At 36.6% G+C, this 27709-nt stretch overlaps 1 protein-coding gene across 1 annotated transcript in view; it reads right to left on the bottom strand.

Annotated features, from left to right (window-relative positions):
- The window catches only part of LRMDA (leucine rich melanocyte differentiation associated), a 693402-nt gene that overhangs the window by 90075 nt on the left and 575618 nt on the right, over positions 1-27709 (bottom strand). Inside the window, exon 5 of the mRNA XM_026056035.1 lies at positions 17447-17531. Coding sequence (XP_025911820.1) covers positions 17447-17531 — 85 coding nt within the window. The remainder of the gene's footprint in view (positions 1-17446; positions 17532-27709) is intronic.

Genomic DNA, 27709 nt, shown 5'->3' with positions numbered 1-27709 from the left:
CCTTTCACTGAACTAACAACATTTTACTAAAAATGTGTTGCTTTCCAAATTTCCTTTCAGTATGGTTCAATAAATTTAGTCAGAGGGGAAGAACATGTCCACAAAAATTCTTACACAACAGCATGACAACCAAGTGATTTGTAAACTGTCTGATTCTGTACAGAAAATGAAAGTCACTATCTGCAGTGTTAAATACGTAACTAATAAATTAAATGGTCAGAAACTTCGAGAAAGAAAAGAGGGAAAGCTGCAAAATGTGGTTCCAATGTTTATTAGGACATACAGGCACTACTGTATTACAGATATGATTAAATGACATGGCCTGAGAATAATATTGACATGAACAAATGTTGTTTAAAAATCAGCAGTATGATAAGTTTTATCAGAGAGATTCTTCTGGGTTAAAGCAGAAGCACTTAGTAAAGCCACACATTAGACAGAAGCCTTAAATTCCTTAACTGTGAAAGCTGATGCTTCGCTATCCCCATCGCTGGGGAAAATAGGAAAAGCTAACCATCCCTCTGTAACCCAAAGTACATGTCCCTAAGGGAAGACAGACAGTAAAGCATTTTTCTCTTTGACTGACACATTGAAAGGACAGGCTAAGAGAGAACTTTCAAGACTGCTATAAGAATTGGCCAGCAATCACACCAATTCATTTTACGTGTGTAGAGTGATCAAAAATGATTTCTTATTGAATAAAACTGAAATAATTACAACTGCTCAGAAAGAATTTCAAAATGGCATTATCAGCTGTGAAAGAGTCAGAAGCAATATAAAAAAAGTTATGATCAAGGACAATCTGAATGTGAATACTGCTTCAAACTGGTGCAGGCTTTTTATGACTTCTGCCTTCATCTTCCTCCTCTCCTCCCCTTCACGCTCCTAAATATTTCCGGGACTATTCAAATGACCTAAAACAAATAAAATCTGTGCAAAAGAAATTATTTTGGCTAAAGGCATGAGGGCTTATTACCACATTTCTTTACTGGCACAAAATCTGAGAAAAGCCTCAAGGTGCAAATGATCTGCAGTCTATTTAACATCATGGTTATTTATTTTTATGGGCGCTCATTATTACTCTTTACCCTAAATTATAGGTACATTCCTGGCTCCATTTCCCACTGTTCTGTAAGCTTTATAATAATATGTTTTTTTAGATTTCCAAATCCTCCTCAATACCTCATCAATCAAAAATGCATGTAACATTCACTAGTTGTTATACTGGGCAGACAGAGCAAACCATGGAACCACCACTTGGACCCCAGATAAAGACCTTACTCAAGACTGGGATGCATGCCATAGCTTGGGCAGCATTTGTTATAAAAACCTATTTTGCAATATCTTAAATAGAGTCTTTGCATACAAACCGATATGCACTGAATTAGTGTTTAAATACTACAGTTCCTATTTTATTATGGATTATGTGCTGAACTAGATCTGTCAAATTCAGAACAGTATGCCATAATTTTGACTAAATCTAAGCACATGCATCTTTTTCCATGGAAACAGTATTACAAGTATGCCCATTTCTCCTGTCACAGAAAATTTTCATGAATATTTTGATAAACAGCTGTTACGCTATAGTAGTTTATAGCCATAATAGCATCAGCTTCAGCAAAGAAATGACACAGCATCAGAAGCGATCACATAACACTTAATTATTTTTGTGAACAACTCAGAAAAGTACTGTGTGGATTATTTCGATTTTTGGGTTTACTGGACAGGAAAAAACTTGTGCTTCGATGAAAAAGCCTTTGGCTTGCTCATCTTCTGCCCATTATAGCTGAGGTGGGCTGCCTGTCACTCTCTTCACAATACCTTAAGAGAACAGTGTATGTGAACAGGTTAAATGATGTGCTCTTTCCCTGAAACAGCACTTTGTAACTGTTCAAAGAAAAGGCTGTTACAAGAAGAGGGATCCTTTATTAAAATAAAAATCTTTTTAAGTGGACTGTATCACATATGCAAAGGGGAACCATTTATTAACATGGAAATTGTACATCACCAAAAAAAAAGTCACTACAGCTGAGATTCTCATAGAAAGATCTGTATGCTTTAGAAGAAACTAACCCCCACAGGCTACTTTGAAAACTGGAGTCTACACATATTGAATGCTCCTTGACATGTTTCAGGAGGGAGGATAATAATGTCAGATGATTCAACAGATGCCCAGTACGGTTAATTCTACACTGCCTGTCTACATCCCCTCCCTGGTTTATTTCTTTTATTTATTTTTATACTTTATGCAATTTATTCATAGAATTAGTAATTAGGTGCTGAACTACACAGGTTACAATGACTGCACAGGACTTCTATACTAAAACATTCATTTTATCCTGTGGGAAGTTTTAAAAGTCTTAAACATATATAGCTAGACTGCAAAAATAGAAGAAGAGTGACATGGGAAAGTCAGAACAATCCAGGTAGAAGATCTAACTCTGCACGATGAAGACACCCACTTTGTAGATAGCAGTGATGAAGGATATATCATTAAAATTCTCTAAGCAGCATGCATTCCTTTGAAGTAAGCATTTGTATTGGGATGGCTGTTCTAGTTATTAAATCTGTGGACCAGGAATTAGGACATTTGAGCCCCTACTGTGCCACAGAAATTTGCTTGACCACTGTGCACTATGCTTTCTGCCTCACCTTCCCAACCATAAAAATAAGGATAACAGTATTTCCTCTCTTTCATTTACTGCCTATCTTGTCCATTAAGTCAGTAAATGAACTGGGGTAAGGATTACTTCCTGCTGCATAGATGTCTAACAGTGGGGCCCCAAAAGGTTTCATCATACACAAATAAGGTGACGACATAGCCATAAAAGAAATCCACTCTCTTTTTTACATCAAAAGGAGAGAGCATAACATCTTCGAGAACTGTAACTGAAACACAGTAGGAACCAAATCCCTCAATTTTTGCCAAAGTAACATATCTGGGTAGAACTAGAATTAGAATTCTTCCTGGGCATGAATAAGAAATGACAGCGGTCAGCCTTGACCTTTCAGTAGTAATTCCATTTGTGTCAGTAGCTGATAAAAAAATTAAATAAAAATCTGATAAGTTACACAGTAATCCCCTTGTGAAAAGCAGCATAAACTCCTTTGTTTGTTTTTCTGTTAAAACCACCTTTCTGATGTTAAAAAGACAAAAAGGACAGCAGTGCTGTTCATGAGCTTCTGTAGGTAATCCTTCTCTGTTACTCTTGCCTGAGTCAAGGATGCAGATGCCATGTGTTATTGCCACACAGGTATTCAGATAGTTTCTGAGCCACAGTGGGCTGAAGTGAAGACAAGGAAAGAGCCACATCCCACAAGCAGGATTACTAAATCTTTCTCTAAACAAAGACTGGAGACGGCAGGTGCCAGACCCTTTGTTAATTGTGCCCCAAGGCTCCAAAGCTCCCTGCCTTATGACATTAGATCAAGTTCCCTTCTTTCCCTGCTTTCAAAACTCCCATTCTTTCAAGCTTTTTGACTTACTTAGCCAAACTCCACAGATTATTGCACTGTAAGTGCTCAGAGACACTCTGCATAAAAGATACTTCAGAAATGCAGATTACTGTGTTAATCAGAATCTCTTCACTTTCTCTGGCTTGTTAGCCACAGAAGGTCTCCAAGCCTCTCCAAATGCTGTTAGTTTTTCTCTTTTTTTTTTTCCTCTTCTTTTTTAAGCATCAAGGCAACAGCATACGAAAAAATGAACTTAAAGAACTTAATTCAGCTATGCAACAGATGTAGGAAAATGTAGGAGGAGGCTTTAGATCAGTTAGGGAAGGTTTTGCAATTGCTCAAAAACACACCCAAACTCATCAAATGCAGCCCTGTTCTTTCCTAGGTCATACAAGCAATCTGTGGGATGACACTTAAAGTTCTTCTGGTTTTGTCATACTCATATGTAATTTCTTTCATGTTTATATGAGATAACACTCAATTCTACTTGTCTAAGCTTCTCACAGGGTATTAGAGTTACATGAGGGAAAAGGTAAAAATCATGAGTTGACTAATGAAATCTGTAAGAGAGAGCTTTTTTGTCTAAATATTGGAATGATTGTCAAGGAGACAAGCTCTGACCGTATTTCATCTTCAAATTATGATTGTCATTGTTCATAGACTAAAAGAAACCTGACAGCCATCCTAAGATTTAAGATTCATAAGTATCTTTTCAATGACATATTTCAGTGCATTTGATTACCAAAATTACAATATGATGTATTCAGGCTCCCCCCTCCCTTCCATTTTAAACATGTTATCTATCAAGCTATCCCTCATTATAAAGAAGTTAAATCTGATCAAGCTGTTCTTAGGCTTCTCCAAGTCTTTTTCCAAATCAAGAGTCACCAAAAAATTAATACTGATGATGATCAGTCAGAAGGTTTAAACTTCTTTAGAAGGGGAACAGAAAGTTTGCGTGAATCTTGGACAGAATTCAGCCATGAGCATCCATTTATTCTGTTGCCACGTAGAGCTTAAAACAAGGTCAATATTTCAATTAAGGCCTTCTAGTACCTATCTAAGCAGTACAGGAAATGTTTACACTTAAGAAATAGTAACATTCCTTCTGAGTTACTCTCCTAATATATTGTCAAGGAATCTTAAGCTATTTGAGGTGACACTTTAGGATGTGATACAGAACTGACACGTTGTCTAGCTGTGATGCTTAACCAGCTGTGACCAGCTCAGATGACTGCATTTTACCTATATGGGAAGGAATATTTAGAAGCCTTCCACACTGACCTAAGTTTGCTCCCAAGAAGCCTCAGTTTAGCAGCAAGCAATATAGCTATAACTTATTGCATAGACAGGGAAGGTCTACAGAGATGAAGATGCGTTCCTCACAAGTTCAGCAGACAACAGCTGACTAATATAGAAAACATATTATGCATACACATATATAGTGCCCCTCAGTCTCAAAGATTTTAAAGTGATGGTACACATATTGCTCAGCTATTGATTTGGAATGAAATTATGAGAGGCAAAGATGCAGCAATAACTCACTAGTGCATGACATCATAACCTCAACACGTATACATATGCCTTATTCCCCTCTCCCGTCAACATTTGGTTACCCTGCAAGTGGAGACTTGACTGAAAGTTTGAAAAGCCTCGTCATATATCTAGCCATACGTGCATGGCTAAAACACCTGCAGTTAGTTGCTTTAAAGCATAGAGATGCCTAGCATGTGTATGGATTTCCTCCCTGTAATCTGTGCAGGTTTTACTACAGCCAGGGGGAGAAAGTGCCTAGAGATTCCCTCTAGTACTAACATACTTGCTTCCAACACAGTATTTCTAACCTACAGATCAGAGAAACCGTTCCCTAGGCTGATTGAAAAATCTTTTATATTCAGCTTATGAAATTCAGGAATCTGCAAGAAACAGAAATCAGATGTCCTTTTTATTAGGAAATAATAGAACAGCATTTGAAAAATAACACTCATCTCAAAATCCTAAGTTAGGGCAGTCCAGTAAACTGCTATTAAAAAGCTTGCATTAGAACTTGAAAAAGAAAAAAAAAAAAAAAAACCTCCAAAACCCTGAAGAATAAACCAGTAACAAACCAAACAAGACAAAAACATAAGGTAATATGGAATGTTAGTTCTCACTATCCATATTTTATGTTTCTTGCTTTGTATTTCATTCTTTGCTCCATTACTATACTTCGAAAATACTTATGATGAAAGATAAAATGAGTTTGCCCTTGACAGATCAAAATGATTAGACCTTGTTGCTGCTCCTTTATTTATTTATTTTAAAATATCTTCAGAAGAAGGAACCAGTTAAAATTAGTATTATCAGAAAAAATTCTGTTTGAATTTTAAATAACTCATACAATATAAAACAAAGCGCTTATACGGATTTAAAAACTGTGTTCTTTTTACTGTCAAGACTTCAGTTTCTGAATCAGATGCTGTATGCCCTCACAAACTGTCAACATGGGATTGAAGGAGTGCACAACTTTTTAGCTAATTTAGAAATTGGCACTCTCCTAAATTTCCAAAGAATAGCTCTACATTTGGTGTCTCAAACGCACAAGAATAAATCCAGAACAACCTCCACAACTTCACAGTAACAGTATTAATTCCTCACCTTTCCTGCCTGTGGCATTCTACCCCAGTCAAAAAAGAATGACGGAACGAGACTCGACTCCCTGGTGAGATACTGTAGCTTCTTTAGGGGATAAGCTGACAAAGAGTGATTTTTGAGAACAGTCACTATAGTTTCATTATGGATTATCCTAAAAAACTAATCTGTCATGAAAAATACTGTCTCTGTACAAGATGGAGGATTTAAGGTTACAAATGCTTTTCCTGCTTGTGACCTTTTCTTACACATATCTCCCACTTACCACATTACTAGCTATTGTACCAGTCTCAGCAAGCTGGTTTCTGTTCTCACTGCTCATAATCACCCCTAAAACTCTTTCAAGCCTTCTTTGTACTGTGGAGAACATACCTCTACATTGTATTTCCTTTCTATTTATTTACAAATCTGCAATTCATATTTTAACTTCTCACAGAACTTTTTCTGCCTGAATGATGTTTCCTGTATCACCAAATGAATGTCATTTAAAAATCTTGCACTCTTTTAATTAATCCACATCTTTCAGTCTGAACAGCCATCTTCCCTGAAGAAGACAGGAGGCTGAAGCACATAAGGCCAGCAGAACAAGAGAACTTACAGAGACATTAACACTATTGCAAGCACTATCCCCTCTGTAGCATCTCTTGATGTGCTAATTCTGCTCACTTGTGGGATCACTGAGTAAAACCATTATACTCCTTTTTATTGCAATCGGATTTTTAAAGAAAAACTGAATTTAGCAGACAGCTGCTCTTTCACTTTATTATTAAATTCACTTTGGAAAGGCATTACTTTTTATAAGGACAGAGTGAAACAAAAGTGAAAAGAAAGCAGTGTGATAATTAACAGTTAGGAGAGGGACTTCTTCAGCCATCCTCCACATGCTGTCACTGCTATCTAGCATCAGACTACAGGGCAGAGGCAAACATTACATCTACTGTTAGAGATTGAGTGGATGTCTACATATCTCCTTTTTGCCTTTCTGTAGTTTCCACCTGGTATTTCTTTTTCCTGACACATCAGATACTTTACATCAGTAATGGCTGGCATTAGACAGCACCAAATTGCTTCTGAATGATCTAACAGCTTATATTTAATATATTTATTATGAAGTTTCTCTCTCCTTTTTTTTCCCTCATGGAATTCATCATTCTCTGCTTTAAGTAGAAGGAGACAATCTGCCAAGTTCATAAAATAATTGGGTGGGTATATGGGGCCTTTTTTTGTTTGTTGTTTGTGGGTATTGTTTGCGGACCTTTTTGCTTTAAGAGAGATTCAGGATCTCCCAGCAAGGCCCAAGTGATGGCTTCCACTGAACCTGCTACTTTTTCCTCATGGAAACAATGATGACTGTTAAGACAGGCAGCACTCATTCACAGTTCAGAAAAATAAAAAAATAATAAAATAATTTAAAGAAGCTGAGTTGGTTCCTTCCTGTTAGGAAGAGTTAGAGATGGGTGGGTGTTATTGACACAGTTTTTCTAAGCACATGTCTGATTAAGTATGGTACGGAGCTACTGCAGCTGCCGCTGTTGCAGCAGCTGGCGGTGGTGAGAAAGCTAACTTAATGTGGGGAAATCCAGCAGTTTGACCATAAGTTTGGTACATGCATATTCCAACTCTGCTCATACAGGAACATTAATTTAGGTCTCTGTTAATTCTGAGAAGTCATGTCTACTATTGGAAATGGTTTTGAAAGAGCTAACTCAGGCTGCAATCTCTTTCCATCTCCCACCAGGAGTTGTATGTGACCCAAAGCGTTGCGCAAGTAGAAGACAACAGATTCAGGGATTGCAACTGTGTTTAGTCTTTAAGTAGACATCACAAGTGTTGCTTGTATCCTCCTCTGCATTGCATACCTGTAAAACAACACTTACCCGCTAGCCTTACAGTTTTTCAGCCTACTGTGCTAAATATCATCATTACATTTGGTAGGCATTCTAACAGAATTGCAATACAAATCTGTTTCACTTGAGAAGTAAAGCCTACRGTTCCTTAGGTTTTATAACATAGTGCTTAGTACAAATTCGCTGAATTTTTCCAGTGCTTCACTATGTGATTTTAGGAGTCTATTTTCCCCAGTGGCACGTAAGTACTAAAATTGCACTGCATTGCATTTTGCTCTCAGTAGGTGGGAAAGTGCATACTCAATGGGTTATTTTCCATTCTTTATTTCAGTTTTATGCAGCCACAGGTGGGGGGTCTTTCAGGTGGTTGCTTAGGTTTACTAGGCACTTTAAAGTCATACACAAGCTTTCTTAAAAGGGTCTTACAAATCACACCAATGTTGTCAATCACGCAGTAAAAGAATTTCATCCTATGTTAATACAAGTAATTTTCAAAATCTCTCACTCTAAAAGGCAACATAATAGAGACCAAATAAAAAGGATCAACCATCCTCTGTTTGGTAAGGCACACAAAACAACTTCACTTGCTTAGACTTACTGTTTACTCCTTAGTCTCCTCCCCGTCTTCTCCCCAGGTGTGAGCTCTCTGCTCAAGGGCATACAAAACTAATGAAGGATGTCATGGTACTTCCTATCATTCACTTTTCTAGCAGCGAGGCTACTAACAGACCCCAAAATATCATGAAACAGAAAAAAAAGGAAAGTTGTCAACCTATTTAACATTTGCTTTCAGAGCTCTGAAAGAAACTTTGATCAGCAAACATATCATTAGATCATGAATACAAACATTCATATCCCACCAAATGTTGACAGCTTTCTCTCCTTGCATAAGAACATGCAATGAAATATTACAAAGATATCCCTTTCATTCCTGAAGGCAAAATTAAAGAAAGGAGCCTTCACCCACAGCCTCCCAACACACCACACACGCTGAACAAAGGAATGCAAAATGCATTGCATCTTTTAGTCTGTTCATGGGTTGGAAGAAAAGTACATATTATAGAAAGATGTGTGCACCATAAAGAACCAACACACAAGGGGATAAAATAGTTTATTGCTGTTATGCAGATGGCTGCCCTTCTGACTGTGCAGGAAATTTCCTCCTCCCCCACACCATCACCACCCCCCCACTTTTTTTTTTTTTCTTGAATTTTAAAGTAGGTTTCTGCCTGTATTCACCATGTGGGAATTAGTACTTTGTTTCTAACATCCACCTCCTCTTCATTTAGCTCAGTAACAGTAATCCTGGGATAGCCGGCAGAGGTCACTTAAGCATCCTATCCTATCCTGCTAAGAACCTAAATCTTCAGAGAAATGCATCTCAAAATGGAGAGTCCAAATTATTTTAATCAGAAACAATATGAAGAATTGTGAACAAGATTCAGCTGCAGTAATACTTTGTGTGTGCATGTCATTTTCTTTTTCTCAGCAAAGACAGTCCAGGTATTTAGAAACTAAGGGGTGCAAACTCCAAAATAAAACTCTGGGTATCCCACATCTTCAAAAGCCTACATTTCTGTATCCAAAATGGTAGCAGTCCATTAGGAAAATTTGCTTTCACAAAAAACAATCTTGTACTGTAGAATATTGTATGTCCACAGGGAACATGCAGTTTGAAATATCTGGGATCATAGCTAGCAGTTTTGTCTACAAAAGCATCAAGAATCTCTTGAAATTTTTCTCAAAGAAATGCCTAAAGTGAAACAATAAATATTTATAATTTCATTACATTCTCTAATTTTTTATAAGAAAACATCATCTTTCACATTTCCAACCTTTGGCACTCAGATTCTTAGCATGGCATAAATATTTATCTCCTGTGGAATTAAAACATACTCATACGACAGAATATTCAAAAGGGACATGCATTGTTAACAGACCTTTAGTTATCAATAGTTTAAAGGTTTATCCTTATACAGAACAGCACGGGCTATACAGAAAATAGCAACACATGTCTACATATTAATAGAGTAAATTCCCATTTAAACAAGGGTTACAGTCTGCGCACTAAACACTCATTAATGGTTATGAATCAAAATAAAGTGGGGTGGGGAGGCTTATAGCAGGTGTGCATATCTATGAATTTCAATACATTGTAAAACTGTCTGTAGCCAACAGCTTCATCATTTGGCCTTTCTGAGCTTGGAGACAGGCAATTTTTCATGATTTTACTATTTCTGGCCAAACAAAAAGTTTTTAATTAAATATACCACACGATTCCAGATGTTTGTTTATTTGTTCCAATGAGGCTGTAAAAATGCCTGAATGATAAAATTGGAGGAATCCTGCAAAAAGCAGGCTAGGCTGGAGTGCTAACTAAACATCGGGAAGTCTCAGGAGAATGTGTGTGCACAACAGCCTGTGTGCTTTGACGTCTGTTCCTCTGGAAGGGCTGTAATCTCATGGCCCAAAACTGGACTTCTTTATTCTAAAAGGTTATTTATTATAAAGCCAAGTGGCTGATTCACTGGCCAATCTTTTTAAATTGCCAGTTGCACATTCACTGCATCGTTCATTCTCCTGCATATCTAAAGATTTTAGATAGGTTTATGGYTTTGGATCCCAAGTTTCCACTTACGAAAGCCAATGTTTTCTATGTTTTCCTGCCATTTTATAGTCACATTGCTTGGAGCTTGAGCATTCTTATAGTTTCGTATTGCCAGCATGACAAAATGAGCTATGTCGTGAAACATCAGATACTTTCTAGCCTACACAAAAATCTGAAGTTATAGTTTTTTCCTCATTGATCATATTCACTCTGATGTGATACTTGGATGGGTGACTGAGGGTGGAACTGCTAGGTTAGTTTTGACAAATATGGGGAAAGTCGCAATGAAAAAATATAAAAAGATTCTCAGAACTTCCAAGAGTCAGATTAGGGAATGCGCACTGTGGAAACCTGAAACTCTAAATACCTTCTGAAAAAGAAATCTGATAATTTTGAAGGGCTGCCTGTGTCTTACAGTCCTAATTCTCATTGGATTTAGAATGGAAATTGTGTACCCAACCCCTTAGATTTCTAATAAAGTTAGGCCCACAGTGGCCTACTAGAAGGGCCAGGCCTGCCACCAACAGCACCAGAAGCAACTAGCTCAGAACAAAGAGTTCTTTAAATACCTGACATTGCCTTTCCACACCTCCAAACTGCAGGCACTTCAAGTCTGGATAACACCAGTGACAGATTTTCTCTTTGGAAGAGAGGTTTAACTAAGTTTAACCTCTTGTTACTAAGTCACGAAAACCAAAGCTTTTTTTTAACCAAGTCCCTCGCACTGGCACTCATCTTTACCATTACTTTGCTTTCCATGCTTCTGCAGTGTCCCTCTTACTTCCATTAATGTCCATTTTCCGAATTCAAAAAAAAGGCAAGGCATTAGAACCAAATTTCTTATTTTGTATAGGCAAGACAATTAAGATTTTTTTTTTTTCCCATAACGGACTACTTATTTTATTGTTCTTCCATGGTGCCAAAAGAAGAGGATATCCACCCACTCCTCTTGGGTTAAGTCATGAGAACAGCACAACTCACTGTTGGGAGGTATTTCCTGGCATTTGGAGGAAATGTCACAGCTTATTCTTGAGCGTTCCTGTCCCTGGAAAATATGATTTTGTCTGTTCCATGCTACTGCAAACACTTTTTTTTTTTTTTAAAAAGGTCAGTAGTCTCAAGAGCAGAAGACACTGGCCTAAGAGGTGCATTGCCTTCCTCTCTATGGTATCACTCACCACAACATGATGCAGCATGAAAACAGAAATATGTTATTTTCAAACGACACCTCATGTAAACCAGCAAATCAAATTTCTCACTATTCACAATATATGCTTGATATATAACTTTCATATATTTCATCTGTTTGCAATTCTCTTTTTTTCATCCTATTCTCGGTTATTAAATGATTTAAAGCAACTATTTCCTATATAAACATATATCTTTTGTTAAAATTTATTTTAGAATTCCTCAGATTAACTAAAAGATAAAATATTACCCAAGTTTTACTATTATTACTATTCTCTTTTTGGACAGCACACAATGAGCAGTTTTATGCAGATATACAGAAAAATCAATTGCTAAGCATAAAGTGCAGTTCACATTAAGGAAACTAACTAATTATGATAAGTTGCTACATAAATTAATTTGTGACTTTCCCAACAATCAATTTCAAACTCTACATAAGCCTCTGGCTGGAACACACAATGAGTACCTAACAACTGTGTCAATAATAATAGCAAAGAAGATTGCCATGATAATATAAACAGGATAATTATCTTTCTGGAAGCAAGTTTTTATGCAAACCAGTTTCTTTTTCTTTTCATGCCTGTGATTTAAAGACAGCATGGCTTTTGAGAGTGACTGTATTTTGAATTGAAAGCCTTCAAAAATAAGGACTTCATATATTAACATTTATTATGAAGTGTGTATCAGTTTTGTAATTTTACTTCAGAAAGTTTAGAATAACACTTTAAAACTCTAGACCTAATCCCTGAAGGATCAATACACGTGATTAGTCACATGAACTTATGAATATTTATTTCTAAAATCTGAGCAGGCTGAGGCTGACCAAAGTGAGGTAGAGAAGGTAATCCCTGCAGGAGAGTTTGGGGCTATCACACATCACATCAGATACATCATTCTTGGTTCTCCAAAAATTCCACTATTGTCCTTCAACAACACACTTTCAAAGTAATAGGTCTCCTTTGACATCTATTGGACTATAAATACTAGCACATCTGGATGGCCCAATGCTTGCACTACAAACGCATACTTCTGCCTTAACCAAGCACACACCTCAGCTCCTACAAAACTCGTAGCTGGATTTTATATGGTACGCTCGAAAATCAGTCAGACTGCATTCTGTATGGTCATTCCAGTCATTTCTGAAATGTACTATGCCAAACGCTCTAAGTACCGTAGCACAGTAGAGTGGTCACCAAAACCACCAGGCAGGTCAAGGTTGGGAGCCACAACAGCAGCTTCTGGGCCCACCTGCTTCTGCTTGCTTTGGAAAGGTCTCCCTGCCAAAACAAGCCCTCAGCACTTCCCTGTCAGGGCCAAAGAGGAACTGACAGCACCAGGAACCTCTCTTTTCCTTTGTTCAAATATGCTTTATAAAATTACCTTCAGAGAGGTAATAGGAAACTTCAAAAATACTCTGTCACTGGATTTCTGGGCCTTGCGTTTGACTGCAGCTTGTGTCTTTCCATCTTGGATTGAACAGTTTCAGAAAACAAGAAAACGTGTTTCCAAGTTAAGGCTCTAAAACTTCTTATATAAGTACAAACTTGAGTTTTAATGGAAGCTGCTTCTTCTTCCTCTTACCAGTAAGGTATTGGTCAGACTTACCATTGCTTGTTCCCAGAGGCAAGATAGCAAGAAAAGTATTTATAAAATGTTACTGGAAGTCAAATAGCTTTGGCAACAAATAGGCTTTCAAGTAAACCAGGTAATAGACAACGTTATAAAATATCTATTCACACAGAGGATATCCAGCACTTCTTTTACATGGAAAAAACAGATTTTCATGACATTCATTATTTAGTAATTCAGCTTCTCCTGCGATGGAATGATAAATAACTATTTTCCCCAACAACTGGAAAACACTGTTCTTTTGAGAAGGCAATTTGAGTTTAAATGCTCACACCTAACAAAGGAACTTCCTTACCAAGGGTGCCATTATGAAAAAGGAACATACAACCTACTTGACGGAGGTGGGGGAAAACCAACAATAGCTTTTTTCCTGACACATACATCAAGCAAATTATCCTTAAAGTTACAATATTACATTTATAAAATTCCTCTTTCCATCAATTTAAACTATATTAAGTATTTTAAAGCTCTGTCTTAGGATTTTATAGATACCCAGGTAATAAATTGATGATGAGGAACAGAAGGGCACACCTACAAAAAACTAAAAATGACACAACAAACAAAATCTTTGGAGTAAGTTTCTAAAAAATATATATTCTACTTCATTAATTTTGTGTATTGGGAGCATGGCCATTAAAAACAACAGTAAGCAATTCTGATTTGTTTATATATTTTCTTAAAGTCAGATGGGTTTGGATAAGCAGAAAGAAAGGTGGGGCCTGTTTTATTTTGCTTCATCAGCAAATTTGAATTTTAACATAATACAAATTATGGCATTTAGAAAAAAATGAAGCCTGTTTTTTGTGTGTGTGGAAAGGTGTTTTATTAAAATGATTTGTTTTATCTGGGTAGAAGAACTGTTAACATTGTCACACAAGTAAATCACTGATATCTAAAATCATATGAAATCAAATACAAAATACTGGTTTAACAAAGCCCAAGCAAAGATCTTTAGGAGTTTGAGATCATGGTTTTGGAATCAAAATAAAAATAAATCTAGGTTAAAAAAAAATACTTAGGAAGACTATCCTAGAGAGGCACTAATTAGATATCATAAAGGACCAAGTCATATTGCTAGCAGGTGCCTAAAACATACAAGGAAGGCCAATACATTTATTGCTAAGAAATATGAACAGTGGGACTGGGTAAATGTTCAACTAGAAAAGAGGGTCTAAGCAACAAAGTGGTTTCTGGGAAAAGAAGCTTCCCAAGATGGGGAAAAATTTTTCTAAAGAATAGAAATGGGCCTCCAATATTTATTGTTCTCTTTAGGCACCTATCCACTCAAAGCATCATAGCATTTGATATAATAGTTATAGGAATTATTCTATCTTTCAACTCTGAGGCAACCCTGACATGTGACATTTTTGTGGGCTTTGGAAGTGAGAGAGGGATTTGTAAAACTCCTGAAGATAGTTTGTACAAAATATGGAGTCAACCCCAAAAGACCAGAACCTGTCTGGAAATAATATACTGAATACATGAGTTTAGAAAGCTGTAAAATGCACAGTGCAACACATGCAGAACTATATGTTTTTGTTCCCCCCCCCCCCAAAATTCATAGCTAAATATAGTGAAAAATGTCCAAGTAAAACTCTACCAGTCAAACACATTCAGCTTCCTTTTGCTACTCCTCCCAATCCCAAAGAATCAATTTACAGCTGCACTAAACTGTTTGCCAGAGTTTCAAACTCTGGTAAACAAGTTTCTCCAGAGACAAATAAGAGCACTCACAAAGTTACAGCATTCTCCTTTTCACTTTGGGCTGAAAACTGCCAATATTTACATATGCAACAGCTGATTCAGTCATTTCATACAACATTGAAAGCAATCAGTGAAGAAAGAAATTGAGATATTCAGAACCTAAAATAGCACATTTAAGTATTTCATTCTTTTCTTAGAGATTTTTCTATTGATTCCAATTAATTTTTATGGGTTTGTGAACTTGGAGATTTTTCTTTGTATAAAAGAAGTTGATTGAGTTAATAAACCTTGCCAGCAGGTTGTTCCAAGCTTTATTCACTACACCTGGAATTGTGGAAAGACTTCTTAATTATTTCCTTGTGAATAAATATATCATATTACTTCTTGGAGCATATTAACAATGCCTCTTTTAGGGCCAATTTTACCCTCTTTTTGGATGACACTCTCTTCCCCATTCGCTTTATATATAACTGCTTAATCATCAAGGAAAATTTCAGCATATGTTCAGCATGCAAAGCAGAATATTTTGGGGAAGAATAAAGACAGAAATAATGAAGAAGGATGTGAACAGCTAAGGGTAAAATGTCAATAATTTGGGGAGTATCATTTTCGCTTTTCACAGTAAGAGGGCAGGCACCCTCAAACCCTAGTGAAGACAGTGGGACTTAGGATATTGTAAGATCCAGCTCTAAACAAACACCCATATGGGCACATGTGCCTAATAGCATGTAAAGCCACAGAACTGCTTCCTAGCAAGAGAAGTCAATTCATATTCCAGACACGCAGCTTCTGATGCCTACAGCTACTGACCTCTCTCTGGTAAAATCAGATTCCAAAGTCAGCCATGAAGCCACACTGCTAATTCATTATCACCTAAATAAATAAATCTGAAGATACCTAGCAGCTGGCTTTTAATTTTTTTTGTACGTATTTTTGTTGAACATAGGCATTTACAACATTCTCTCATTCTACTTGCTTTTCATACTAGATCCTAGCTATTTAATCCAACACCAGATCTCCAATCTCAAAGCAAATATGCTTACCTGGAAAATAAAACCACAACTCATACCTTGGGAACTTAGGGTTGGTGGTGCAAAAGGGAGGGCTGTGCTTAGGGTTATTTGTGTGTGCAGGAGAGAAGATTCTAATCTCTGAACAGAGGTGCATGATCAAATACAAGATTTTGGTTCAGTCCTTTCTCTTTAAAAACTACCAGTTACTACATCACCTCAATGTCAGAATATAACGCCCTATAGCATTTCAAGGACATCTGAGTTCCAGTAAAGCATACCAATTTGCACCATGACTAGGATGTAGCTTGACACCCATTTGAGCCCTGGCACAACAATAGTGATAAAGGCTGCAAGCAATGAAAGTAAAAAATTGTCTTCCTCATCCTTTCCCGTCTGAATCACGGATCCTTATTCAGTTGCATTATCTGCCTGGTTCTTGCTGTAGGTGTCAAGTAGAAAGCCACTCTACCTCAAACTTCTGTAATGTTATGGTATCTGAATATACACTAAGATAACTTTGAAACCAAGTTACCATAAGTTCATAAATATAAATACGATGTTGATTCAGGTATCCTATACAAAACCTGCCTCTGCACAAATGATTTACATGATATCAATTTGGGAAACAGCTGAAGTATCAAAACCCCAAGGAATCAAATGTGCAACATGGCAAACACAACTATTGTTGCTGTAGTTTCAAGCTGAAGAGTGCCACAAGCTTTATAAAATTTGTCTCTTTTGGAACAAAGGTGGAAGGGCTTGGAATGCTCCCTTCATGACTGCTCCAGTTTTCCACCTGCTTCCTGAACTTTGTGCTCCATAGGTATGCAGAAGGAATTCAAGAATTTGCCCAAGGTGCTTTTTAAGTTCTAAGGATTGGTGAAAAAGGAAATTGAATACCAATCCCCCTTTAATGTTGAAAAACAGAAAAAAATCCCTTTTTATTGCAATGAAAATGTGTTAACATTTCAAAATTATAGTCCTAAATTGTTAAATTGCCAAAAAGCTCTCTCTTTACAAATATTAGAAAGTTTACAAATTCCCTCAGAATTACCAATGCTGCATGTAATCACCTACTTAGCAATATTTAAGTACTTTAATCTCTACGTTTTTCTCACACACACACAAAAAAAATCACTGAACGTTATTATCCATAGATTTATTTGCTTTCCCAGTAGACTACCCTTAAATCCTATTTAATATGAGTTAAAATCTGTAGTCTTGACAGGTATGGTTTTCTCATCTAGTGCTTGAAAGGCACAGCGTTCTCTGTAAAGTGCCAATGCAGCAATAACTAATAGAGGGAGAAGTCCTTACAGCAAAGCTTACCACCTTGCAGCCGTTCACAGCAATAAAAGGTTAGTTTATACCTCTGTGATTGGTGAGGTCCCTGGATCCCAAAGGCAGAGGTGTATAGTGCATCTCTGGAGACATGGAGGCAGCATCACTGGAGGCCTGTGCAATAAAACAAATATTATCAATGCTGTAAGTGAAAGTCAATGACAAAGCAAAGAGGATGCACCTGTAAGGTGAGTCATATGATGTGTTTGCGGACATGCAGAGTCACCAGTCATGGAAGAATATTGGTTACTGAAGGAAAATGAGTTTTATTTTTTTTTGTTAAGGTTGTCTGCAATCCCTTAAAAGTAGTAGTTTTGTACTCATAAAGAGTTCACTCAATGGTGTTAGGATACGGTCACTAAAAGAATAGTCACACAGCTCACAGCTTTAAAAATGACCATCTTTATCAGGAAATCTTTGGGCAATATTAAAAATGCTCCTCAGACAGATTAATATTTACCTGAAGGAAGGCTATGAATCAGCATGCAAAAAGGAAATGTAAAATGGAAAGCTGGGATGCTTGGTAGCTGGGAAAGCTACCATGCTTGCCTTTGAAAGTAAAAAACAGATTTTACTATTCCACTGTCCTGCAAGCTAAATGAAGGGTTTTCTCAAAAATTATAATGCCTCTAATGTAAAAAAAGTAGAAAAGTATATAGATTTGTTAATAGTAAAGCATTAAAAACCCACACAAGTCATCTAAGGCATTTAAGAAATAAGTAGCAAGAAGTCTTGCTCAGAATCCTTAACAGCAAAAGGCTACAGGGGAAAAAAGGAAATCCAAACTTTTCCCTGTAAAAAAGAAAAATTTCAAGATCCTATGATTCTGTTTGAAAAAGAATAGACTGTGGCACTTAAATCCATATTAAACTATACTTCATCCAGTTGAAGAAGGTTTTGTCTGAGGGAAAAAGCAATATAAAGCCAAGACAAGTGCCGTTTACCATCTTGCTTTTTAGTTACGGAGTAGCAATGCTACACTGTTTGAAGGAGATATTAAAATAAAGGATCTTGTTGGTGAATATGAATCATCACCACATTTTTTTAAGAGCTTATTTTAGATTAGATGGATTGATATCATGCTAGTGACATATTCAGTTTCAGGCACTGAGTTTGCTCTGGAGTGTTCACAATCTACCTGTTGCAATGTACTTAACAAAGATTTTTATTTTTTTTAAAGAGAAGACTCAAAGGATAGTGTTCACTTCAAGAATCTGAAACTACCTATCCTGTTAGGAAAGAAAAAAGTTAAATGATAATTTCTAACAGAAAAGATAAAGCAAATAACAAGAGGAAATACAAAGCTAAACTATTTTTTGAATCCAGTGATAATTTATTAAAGGGAGTCTGGAGAAAATAATTGCTATCTTCTACTGCAAGCTGTACCCAATGATACATTAGATTACATGCTGCAAAAGTCATTAAATCAATCTGATTCAATCTCGCTTCTTTTGTAATTAATCATATCCTCAGAATGTATAGTTTTTTCATTGAAATTAAATCAAAACCAGATTTACAAAGGTTGGTTACAATATGGCCTTCAAGTGTAAAATAAGGCTATAATGTTTTGGAGAAGAAAAGGTTTAAAGACTAATTCAAACTTAATTATCAGACTAAACCTGAGATAACACTCAGTTGGAAATCCACAATAATGAAAAGTAGTTACAGTAATATTTTGTTAAAGGCCGTAACTTACCTACAAACCTTTTCTTTGTCATAGCTATTGGAGTCTTAGATGATAGTATATTAAAATGTTAAAAGGTAAGTGACTCAGTGGACTAGCACTACTAATCTTTTACTTTTGGAGATCAGCTTTCAACTTCTATTCAGATCATATTTATAGTCTCCTTTGGTCCCCAGCAAAAATCAGGGAAAACACATCATACAGCAAAGCAGCCATCTTAACACAGACAGATTTGTTGAAATACCAAGGATGCTCCAGATCAGATCTGAGAAAATGTAGAAAATCCTGCCTCCACTGTCTTGCCAGTGATAACAAAGCCTCCTTTCCAGAGAGGTAAAGCTATAGACATTGGTCTTTCAGTTGGGGCAAATAACCCTTTGATTTTGGTGAATCCTAACATACAGCCCAATCTATCCTGGTCTATGAATTACTGGAGGTCTTCCCTCTGATGACCAGCATGTGCTGAGGGCTTCTAACATCTCAGAGGATTAGATAGGTGCCCCATAGCAATGTGACCTCTGAAATGAATGTTAAATATCATGAAAAGGCATCTATTCACAACTGTCTGTTTTCTGTTTTGGCCTGGAAGTTCTGGATATGACAAGAAAAAAATGTCACTATTTAACATAAGACTATTCTCTTAAGTCACTCCAAAACCTGGAGGAAGAGGTGGTCGCATACAGTGCATTCTAGATGTTATCTGTCTATTCAAGTGTACTTAGTTGGGACTCTGATAATAGTGAAGGTTTCTCTTTGGTTCTTTTAATCTCAATTTAGACTGTTGACAGCTTGATGATAGCTTTTCCTAAAATTACTGGAAGAGACTTTGCCTTTTCAGCAAATACTACTGAGTGAGCAAAATTCAAGAGCTTCTAAAAAGAATATTGGAGTGAAGGGGCAATTTAGCTTTATTTCCAGTTTTAGGAAAAGCAAGAACAACAGGGTTTGTTTATCGATGTTTTGCTGCTGTTTTATGTACAGTATATAATTCCTTGTCAAATATAGAACAGTTTTCATTACCTTTCTGCTAAGCATTCAGTTAGAGCAGCTTTAATTCTATGGAAAATCATCTAGGGCTAGGACTGCTTTGCACAAACACTGGCTGGAATTCTGAATCAAGTTTTTGAGTAAACCTGCGCACCTGCAGAAAGTAGACAATTTGTTTTCCCTACCTCTTACTGATATTTGGCCCTAARATATTTTCCAAAGAGATTTGTACAGGCTGCATTGTTCTTAATATCTACAAGAATATTTTGACAGTGATAATAGCACTGACATATCAAGTATTGATGACATTTGCATCAGAAGTCCTAGCTGCAGTGGAAAGTAACTACAAATGCAAATAGCTTTGAGGAAAGCTGGATTAAATAGGTAGTATCTTCAAGTTTTATAGGAACAGATCACCAAATAGCTCAGTAAGATAATTCTGACATCAGTATTATTACAGAAGCTTGTATTCTTGCAAGCATTACAGTCATCCAAATTTTGCAATATATCATAGTACAAGGCATATATTCAAAAAAGGCAGTAGTTATTTCAATGAAGTTATGCACATAGCCAAACATTTTGCTAAATTGGTGTCCCTGTCTCTGACTCAAGATTAACCTATGAGTTTTGTCTGAGTTAAAATTGTATTTGATCCTAAACAGACAGCCTACCAGACTTTCAAAACATGTTCCTCAAAATTACACATACTGTAGAATCTGAAGTAGGAAAGACAGCTCTATATAAAAAACAAAATGCCCCCACAACTTTGAGTAATTTTAATTAAAGCAATGGTATTGCTTAGAAAATTTTACCTTCTGTTGAAGAGTAAGATGTTGCTTGATATTAGCCTATATTGGTTAGGTTGGATATTAGGCATATTGGCTACAATGGAATACCGTTAACACCTGTTAGTAGCTGATGTTTTTGTGTCACATACCCTGTATTTGAATCTTAGTCTTTCTCTACTTTCTCTCTTTCAATATTTACCCTTGATATGCTAGAGACCACCCTTATATCTGTGGCAAGCCACGTATTTTTTATACACCCATATACATCAGTAACTGTAAGAGTCACTAATGCATTACACCTGACAAATTTTATAAGATAGGAAGAACAGCAGCATGTTGTCATCTTCCCGTGAAGGGTTCAATGGATATACAAAACACTTATGAACAGATATAATAAGTAAAATTGTTTCAATAAACACACACACAAAAGGAGATTTCCTCAGGTGAATACACTTAATTCTAGAATATTTTCAGAAGGCAGAAATCTTAGCTCAGTCAGACATTTTTCAGACATCATCCATAAGAGAGACAGTAGAATGCAGAAATGAGATGTGGTAGCTACAAATTTGTTCAACCAAAAACAAACCTCTCCCCAAAGTTAGTAGTAAAAGTGTCTAGAAGGCATAAATCTGACAAAATAGTTAAACACCTCAAAAGACAAAAATTCCAAAATGAATCACAATCATTCAGTTCATGTTGATTTCTTATGCCAAACATGCTCCTCCTTAAAATCAGAGGCTGTGCACAGTGGACAAAAGTTGGAAAAGCTGCTCTATAATTTCACTAGCATATGTGTTCTTGTTTTTAGAAATAACGAAGTGGGGGGAAATCTATAGTTTGTGGGAAAAGTGGGAGTTGATACATATTTTGCTATATAAATAAAGTTCTCAATATCTCTTTATAGACATATGGCAAGAGATATACTGATATCTAGAAAACACACATATGCAGGGTGATAAACCTTACAAATATGTGAACTATATGCCACTGACATTTACCCAGACACATGCAAGAAAAATACATACTCAGCAAAGATTTAGGAACATGATATAACTTGATAAGTAACATTGGAACTGATAGCTCCTAGTAATAAAACAGGGAGGAAAAAAACCAAAATAATTAAGAATATAGTATTTAATATGGAATTCAAGACAGACTGAAGTTTCTCTTGCATATCTGTCACCTTAGCAAGATTTTAAGCATTTGAGATTTCTCCTTTGCAACATGTTTCTTCTCTAGTACTGGACTGTCTCACATCTCCAGAATTTCAGAGTATGACTCATGTTCTTCAGAGGACTGATGAAACAGCAAATTTCTTGGAGACAGCATGATATTCATTTTATAAGTCTGACCCACGTTTATCAAGAACACTTGTGTTCTGTGACATTGTTGTTTATTTTCATTCATTACACTTTTAACACCTGTCAAAGTCATCTAGTAAGATCACAGAGAAGTGATCTTAGCAATTTGAAAGCTCATTGCTTCTTATTTGATGAATTTACATTCAAAATAAAAACGGAAAATAATATTGTGGCATTGCAGTGATGACCCCAATGCATCAGATGCAAAATTCAGATATAGTAAGGAAATAGGATTGGTTTCCAAAAATTTTTAATATATCCACAGGAAAACTACAATTAAGAATGAAGGAAATCACTGCCTTGCCCCTTTAAATTACAAAGCCATTTCTCCAAAAATGTACAAGACTAATGGGACAACCTGTAGTATATTTCCAGTTTAAGAGATCAACTCATACTTGCTTTTTAAAAACTTTTCCTTTTATTTAAATAAACAGTAATATTTTCTTGATAAGCTTATTCTGTCTTAAATGCACTTGTACCTGATACTTAAAATGAATTACACTTAAACAGATATATGCTTATTAACATTTTAAGAAATGTCTGCATAAACATCTGCTTAGTCTAAGAGTTCATTTTGGATCTCTTGGGCATATGTATCTTACTCAGGTGTCACACTGGCAACAGTCTTCAATAAATTATATATATTTTGAAAACTTGCTCATATATGTACGTACCAGTATGGTAGCAATTTGTTAAATCACTCCTTTGTAGCACTGGCTGCAGCARCTCACGTCTTAAACCTATTAGGATATTGGACCATCTAGATTTGTTCACATTTGTAATACAACATACAGAAACTTTCCAGAGTTGCTCATTAACATTTTTTTTCAAAATCTTAGTAATTAAAAATTCACCATTTACAGATTAAATATATATATTCATCACRTATAGATACTGTGTAATGAGGAAAACAGCCTGACTAATAATAGAAATAGACTTAAATTAATTCATCACAAGCTGAATTCATGACATGTTTGCAGAGAGGATCAAAACACTACTCTATAGGGACTGTTTCTTCCCAGAAATTTGCACAGCACCAAGCACAACGGGGCTTTGGTTTCACTGTGAGGCCTTGGAAAGCCTCGTGATGCCAGGAGAAAAAAAAAAAAAAAAATACAGGAAGCACCAATGCAGCAAGCCTGAAACCATCCCATCCACTCGGGAAGAACTGTATTGACAATTTATATGCTGTTCCATGAAAACAAGGAACATGCAGAAGAGCAGACAGCTCTGGTTCTCAGCGCAACAGACGGGATCAAGCAAGAGACCCGGGAATACACCAAAGCGGGCCACGAGCAAGGCGCTCCCTCCGGCAGCCCACGAAAACCTGTGCCGGGCCGCAGGTCTCCCACGGCCCTGCCTGAGGTTGTGACCAGCACCAACACCCTGTTATGTTTCAGCAAAACCAACAGGTGGCATGGCTTGCCCACCCCGCGAGCCCGCTGTCCTCGAGGCGACGGGATCTCCCCCTTCCCCTGCTCCACACCAAACCTTAGTAACTGCAGGTCGGCAGTTGGCATTACTAAACTTAACAAATTACAGTCACTTTCACTGAGAGGGGAGAGGGAGCAGATACATGGTGTTATCGCAACCTGCCTGATCACACAGGCTTACTGAGATGACCTACTCACCCTGCTCACAAAAATAGTGACTTATTTTATAACCTTTTGGACGTTTGACTACAGCACTGAAAACAAAAAAACCCACTCCGACAGGTGAGTATTATATGGCTGGTGGGAAGGAAGGAAAAGGGTATTGTCCACTTTTCCCTCAATCTTATGTCTTAAACAACTGTGCTTCTCATTTTTTGCTGAATGTCATAACATCTGAGTGACTATTTTTAACCAGCAGCCATTTATTAGAAATCAAAAATGTTGACGCACATAATGTTCAGAGGGAAATGAAGTCAGCCACACATTGGCAACTGGTTCTCAAGAGTTTTGGAACCCTAGTTAAATTAAGAAAAGGTGCGTTCGCTTAATACCCGAATTCCACTATTCGAGGAATAAAAAAGGATTTGGATGGTACCAGAAAGGGCACCTCCTGTGTAGTATCAAGATATACACTGGCTGCATCCAAATGAACTTGTAGAGACCAATGGTGCAAAAATACAAATGGTCTGTTATTTTTGGCAGCCACACATGTTCTTTCAAATGCTTTCAACTGCTGAAGGAAGCAAAGGGAGAACTGTAACTTATCTAAATCAATCCTCTTTGAATCATAGTTTGAGAAATACCAAGACTTAAATGATTCTGCTTTGCAAATTAAAACTCTGTACTGGATTTTTCCCTTTTATATTTCTAAATGCTAGAATAAATAAACATTTACCCAAGATTTATACCTAAGTTAGCAAAAAATGCTGCAACTCATTTCTGACATTTTTAAATTTAATAAATAACATGACTGTTTCAGCTAGAATCAAAACTGTGACTTTGAACTTAGCAAATACTCCTTCAGGACATTTTACCAGGCTATTTTCATATCTGATCTTATTAATGAAGTAGGCCAAATTATTGCAGTACTAGGAAGACAAGGAGAACAGTGATCTTATATTTTGGTTGGCCTTCCATTTCTGATGACCTTTAACAAGAAAAGACAAGAGAATTTTGCTTATTTAACAGAAGTAGTAGGGCTTAACAACACTCAAAGCATTTCAGAATACATTTCCCTCATTCTCATATATGAGAGACTATCACTTATCACTTGAATTTACTATAACTTTTGGTTTTCACTTAAAATTAAATTGCAAGGTTGAAAGCAGGGTGCAACTGGATCAAAAATGTAAATGAACATAAGATAATTCTTATGCATTTAGGCTTAATTGAGTGTAATCGATATGTCTGGTGTGCAGCCAAATTCAACTATTGTGAAAAGCAACTAATGTATGGACATTATTTTTGGACTACTGAATGCCAGAAAATAATGAGCTGGCATTCAGCTTTGGTGAATCAGACCTTGAATTTTCATCTAAGAGCAGTTTTGAATTATTACTGGTGATAAGGTGTAAATGTGCAAGGGAATTTCATCCATGTTTCTCCCATGAATCATAAATGAGGAAAAAAATTACAGTCTAAATTGCACTTAAAAGGAATAAAGTCTTTTCATGTCATACATGATTTATCAAAATGATCTCATTTTAAGGGTACTGTGGTGTATCTTGATTAATAACATTAGTAAGCATGATGAATGGCCTCTTTAATGGTAACACAGAATTTATTGGCAAAATCCCTACTTCTACCAAAAAGGGTGGGAAGTAAAATATACAGTCGATAGCTACTTGCAGATACAGCTTAAGTAAACTCTCTTCTATGTATCTTGCATTTAGGGGTCTTTGGAAATTCTTAATTTGAGTTCATAGTTGGCAGTGGACAAACAATTTTTTGTCAAGCTCATTTTGAAAATGAGTAACCAGTTCTACCTACTGCGGCAGCTCTAACCACTATGAAAGTCACTCTGCAGGTCGCTGCAAAACAAGCTCAACTTTGAATGTACTGTAAGAGGATGTAGTGTATTAAGGTCTTTCAAGAACATTGGCCTCATCCCCTTCTGACCTATTTCAATATCCTCTTCACATTTTGCTTTAATATCCTAAATGCTTCCCTTCTCCCACTACTCCATCTTCCCCCCTCCCCCCTTTTTAAGCCTGCTCCAGCCTGCCCTAACTAATTTCCTTTTGGGCTGACAGATCAGAGGCCTTCCTACCACTGTTCCTTTTAGACCTGTGAAGCCCTCCTCGTAATCCTGCTGCTTGTCCACAATTAATCTTTCCAGTTGCCACATTATTAACACTACCACCCACAGACAGAGGATGCCTGAGCACGGCTGGACACTAGCTCCCCACCAGAGCATCAAAGTTGTCAATCACACACTAGTCAGAAAGTTGCCTGCTGTCAACATCAGAGGTTTTCATCCTCTCCTACCCGCTGATCAAACATTTCTCCTCAGAAGATTAATTCAAACTCCCCACCCATTTCCTCCCATATCCTCTTTCCCTTTTAGGTTTACTCAATGATCCATCTTCTGTATGGAAAAGGGAGCAGTGTATAATAGAAATCCTTTCAAAATAAAAGTTCGGCAAAACTAAATTTAAATCCCAGCTGCTATCAACCCCCGCCTCCTGCACAAGTTAAACACCTTAAAGAGCTTGGATTAGGCCTACTCACAAATGCCTTTCCTTGATCAAAGGCTCCAAGACTTTACACAAATATAATCACAAGGCAATGACTGCATCTAAGGAGCCTGAATTGATTTGTTCTACTGTAACATACAGCATACAAAAACACTCATTAGTTTCTTTGACTTCCAAGACCATTCTTTTTCAGCTTATATCACTCAAAGTCAAGTGTTTTAGCATCTCCTTAACCCTATTTTTTTGAAGTACAGTAAAAACAACAAAAAAAGACTATTTATTGTAGGGTATTTTCCTTTTAAGGGCTTTTTAAAAAATTGTATCTTAGCTACACACATTTAGGAGCAGAAGGAGGCAGGAGTTTCTGCTCCTCAGTTCAGTTTCACAAGAGGAAGGAAAGCAACTTCAGAATTACAACCTCCTCCCTAATCACAGACGAGTTTTGAACATTTTCCTTTGTGACAAGTTGAACCTTACCCCTCAGGTGGCTCAGTATCTTTCATTACGATAGATAACAGAATCTGTCCCTAACAGAGCACTGCTTTCACAAATTCTAGTAACACAACAGTGAATGAAAGGAATACTCATTAATATAATCCAACAAGCAGCCTATTCACTGTAAAACTTAATGCTAGGTTTTAAAATGATAGTCAGTCTATTAAAGATCAACCCACAAAACAAATTCATAGTTGCTACATCATACTCATCCCTAAAAGAGATTTTTGAATACATTTTTTTCCTTTCAGACTAGTATTAATGAAAATCAGGAAATTACAATGACAAATGACCCCTAAAAGTATAAAACAATAATGGAAAATCTGCTGGCCTTCACTCCTCTTCCAAATTTGGGAAAGTAAGTCCAAACAAGAAACACACACTCTATCTTGCATTTCTTTACCAGTATAGCTTCTGGGAACACATGTAACTTTCTATTCATTTATGGTATGCATATAAATGCATCAGAAGGATTTAATGGGTACATATCCAGTGTAAAAAAGTGCAAGGAAAACCCTGATAAAACCTGCCATACTCAAAACTGAAAACTCTGCAAGTCTTGCCAGAGAATCCTGAATTGTCACAGACAACCATTCTTTGAGATGTCTTGTAAAGAGAACCACAAATGAACCTCTGGGCGAACGGGTGCTACCTTTTTTTCTAAGGCAGTGAGTCTAAATTCCCACCTCACCATTGCCCAAATAGCGCTGTTTGTTGCATTTCATTCATTGCATAACTGCTCTGAAGCAGAAAGAACAATACTGAGTTCTTTGATGTTACAACTTCAACAGAAGGTGCAAAAACACAGGCAAGTTACTTTTATGAAGGGAAATATATTGATATTGTAT

The sequence above is a fragment of the Apteryx rowi genome, unplaced genomic scaffold (genome assembly GCF_003343035.1).
Source record: "Apteryx rowi isolate R43461 unplaced genomic scaffold, aptRow1 scaffold_129, whole genome shotgun sequence".
NCBI lineage: Eukaryota > Metazoa > Chordata > Aves > Apterygiformes > Apterygidae > Apteryx > Apteryx rowi.
This window is presented reverse-complemented; position numbering and strand designations above follow the sequence as displayed.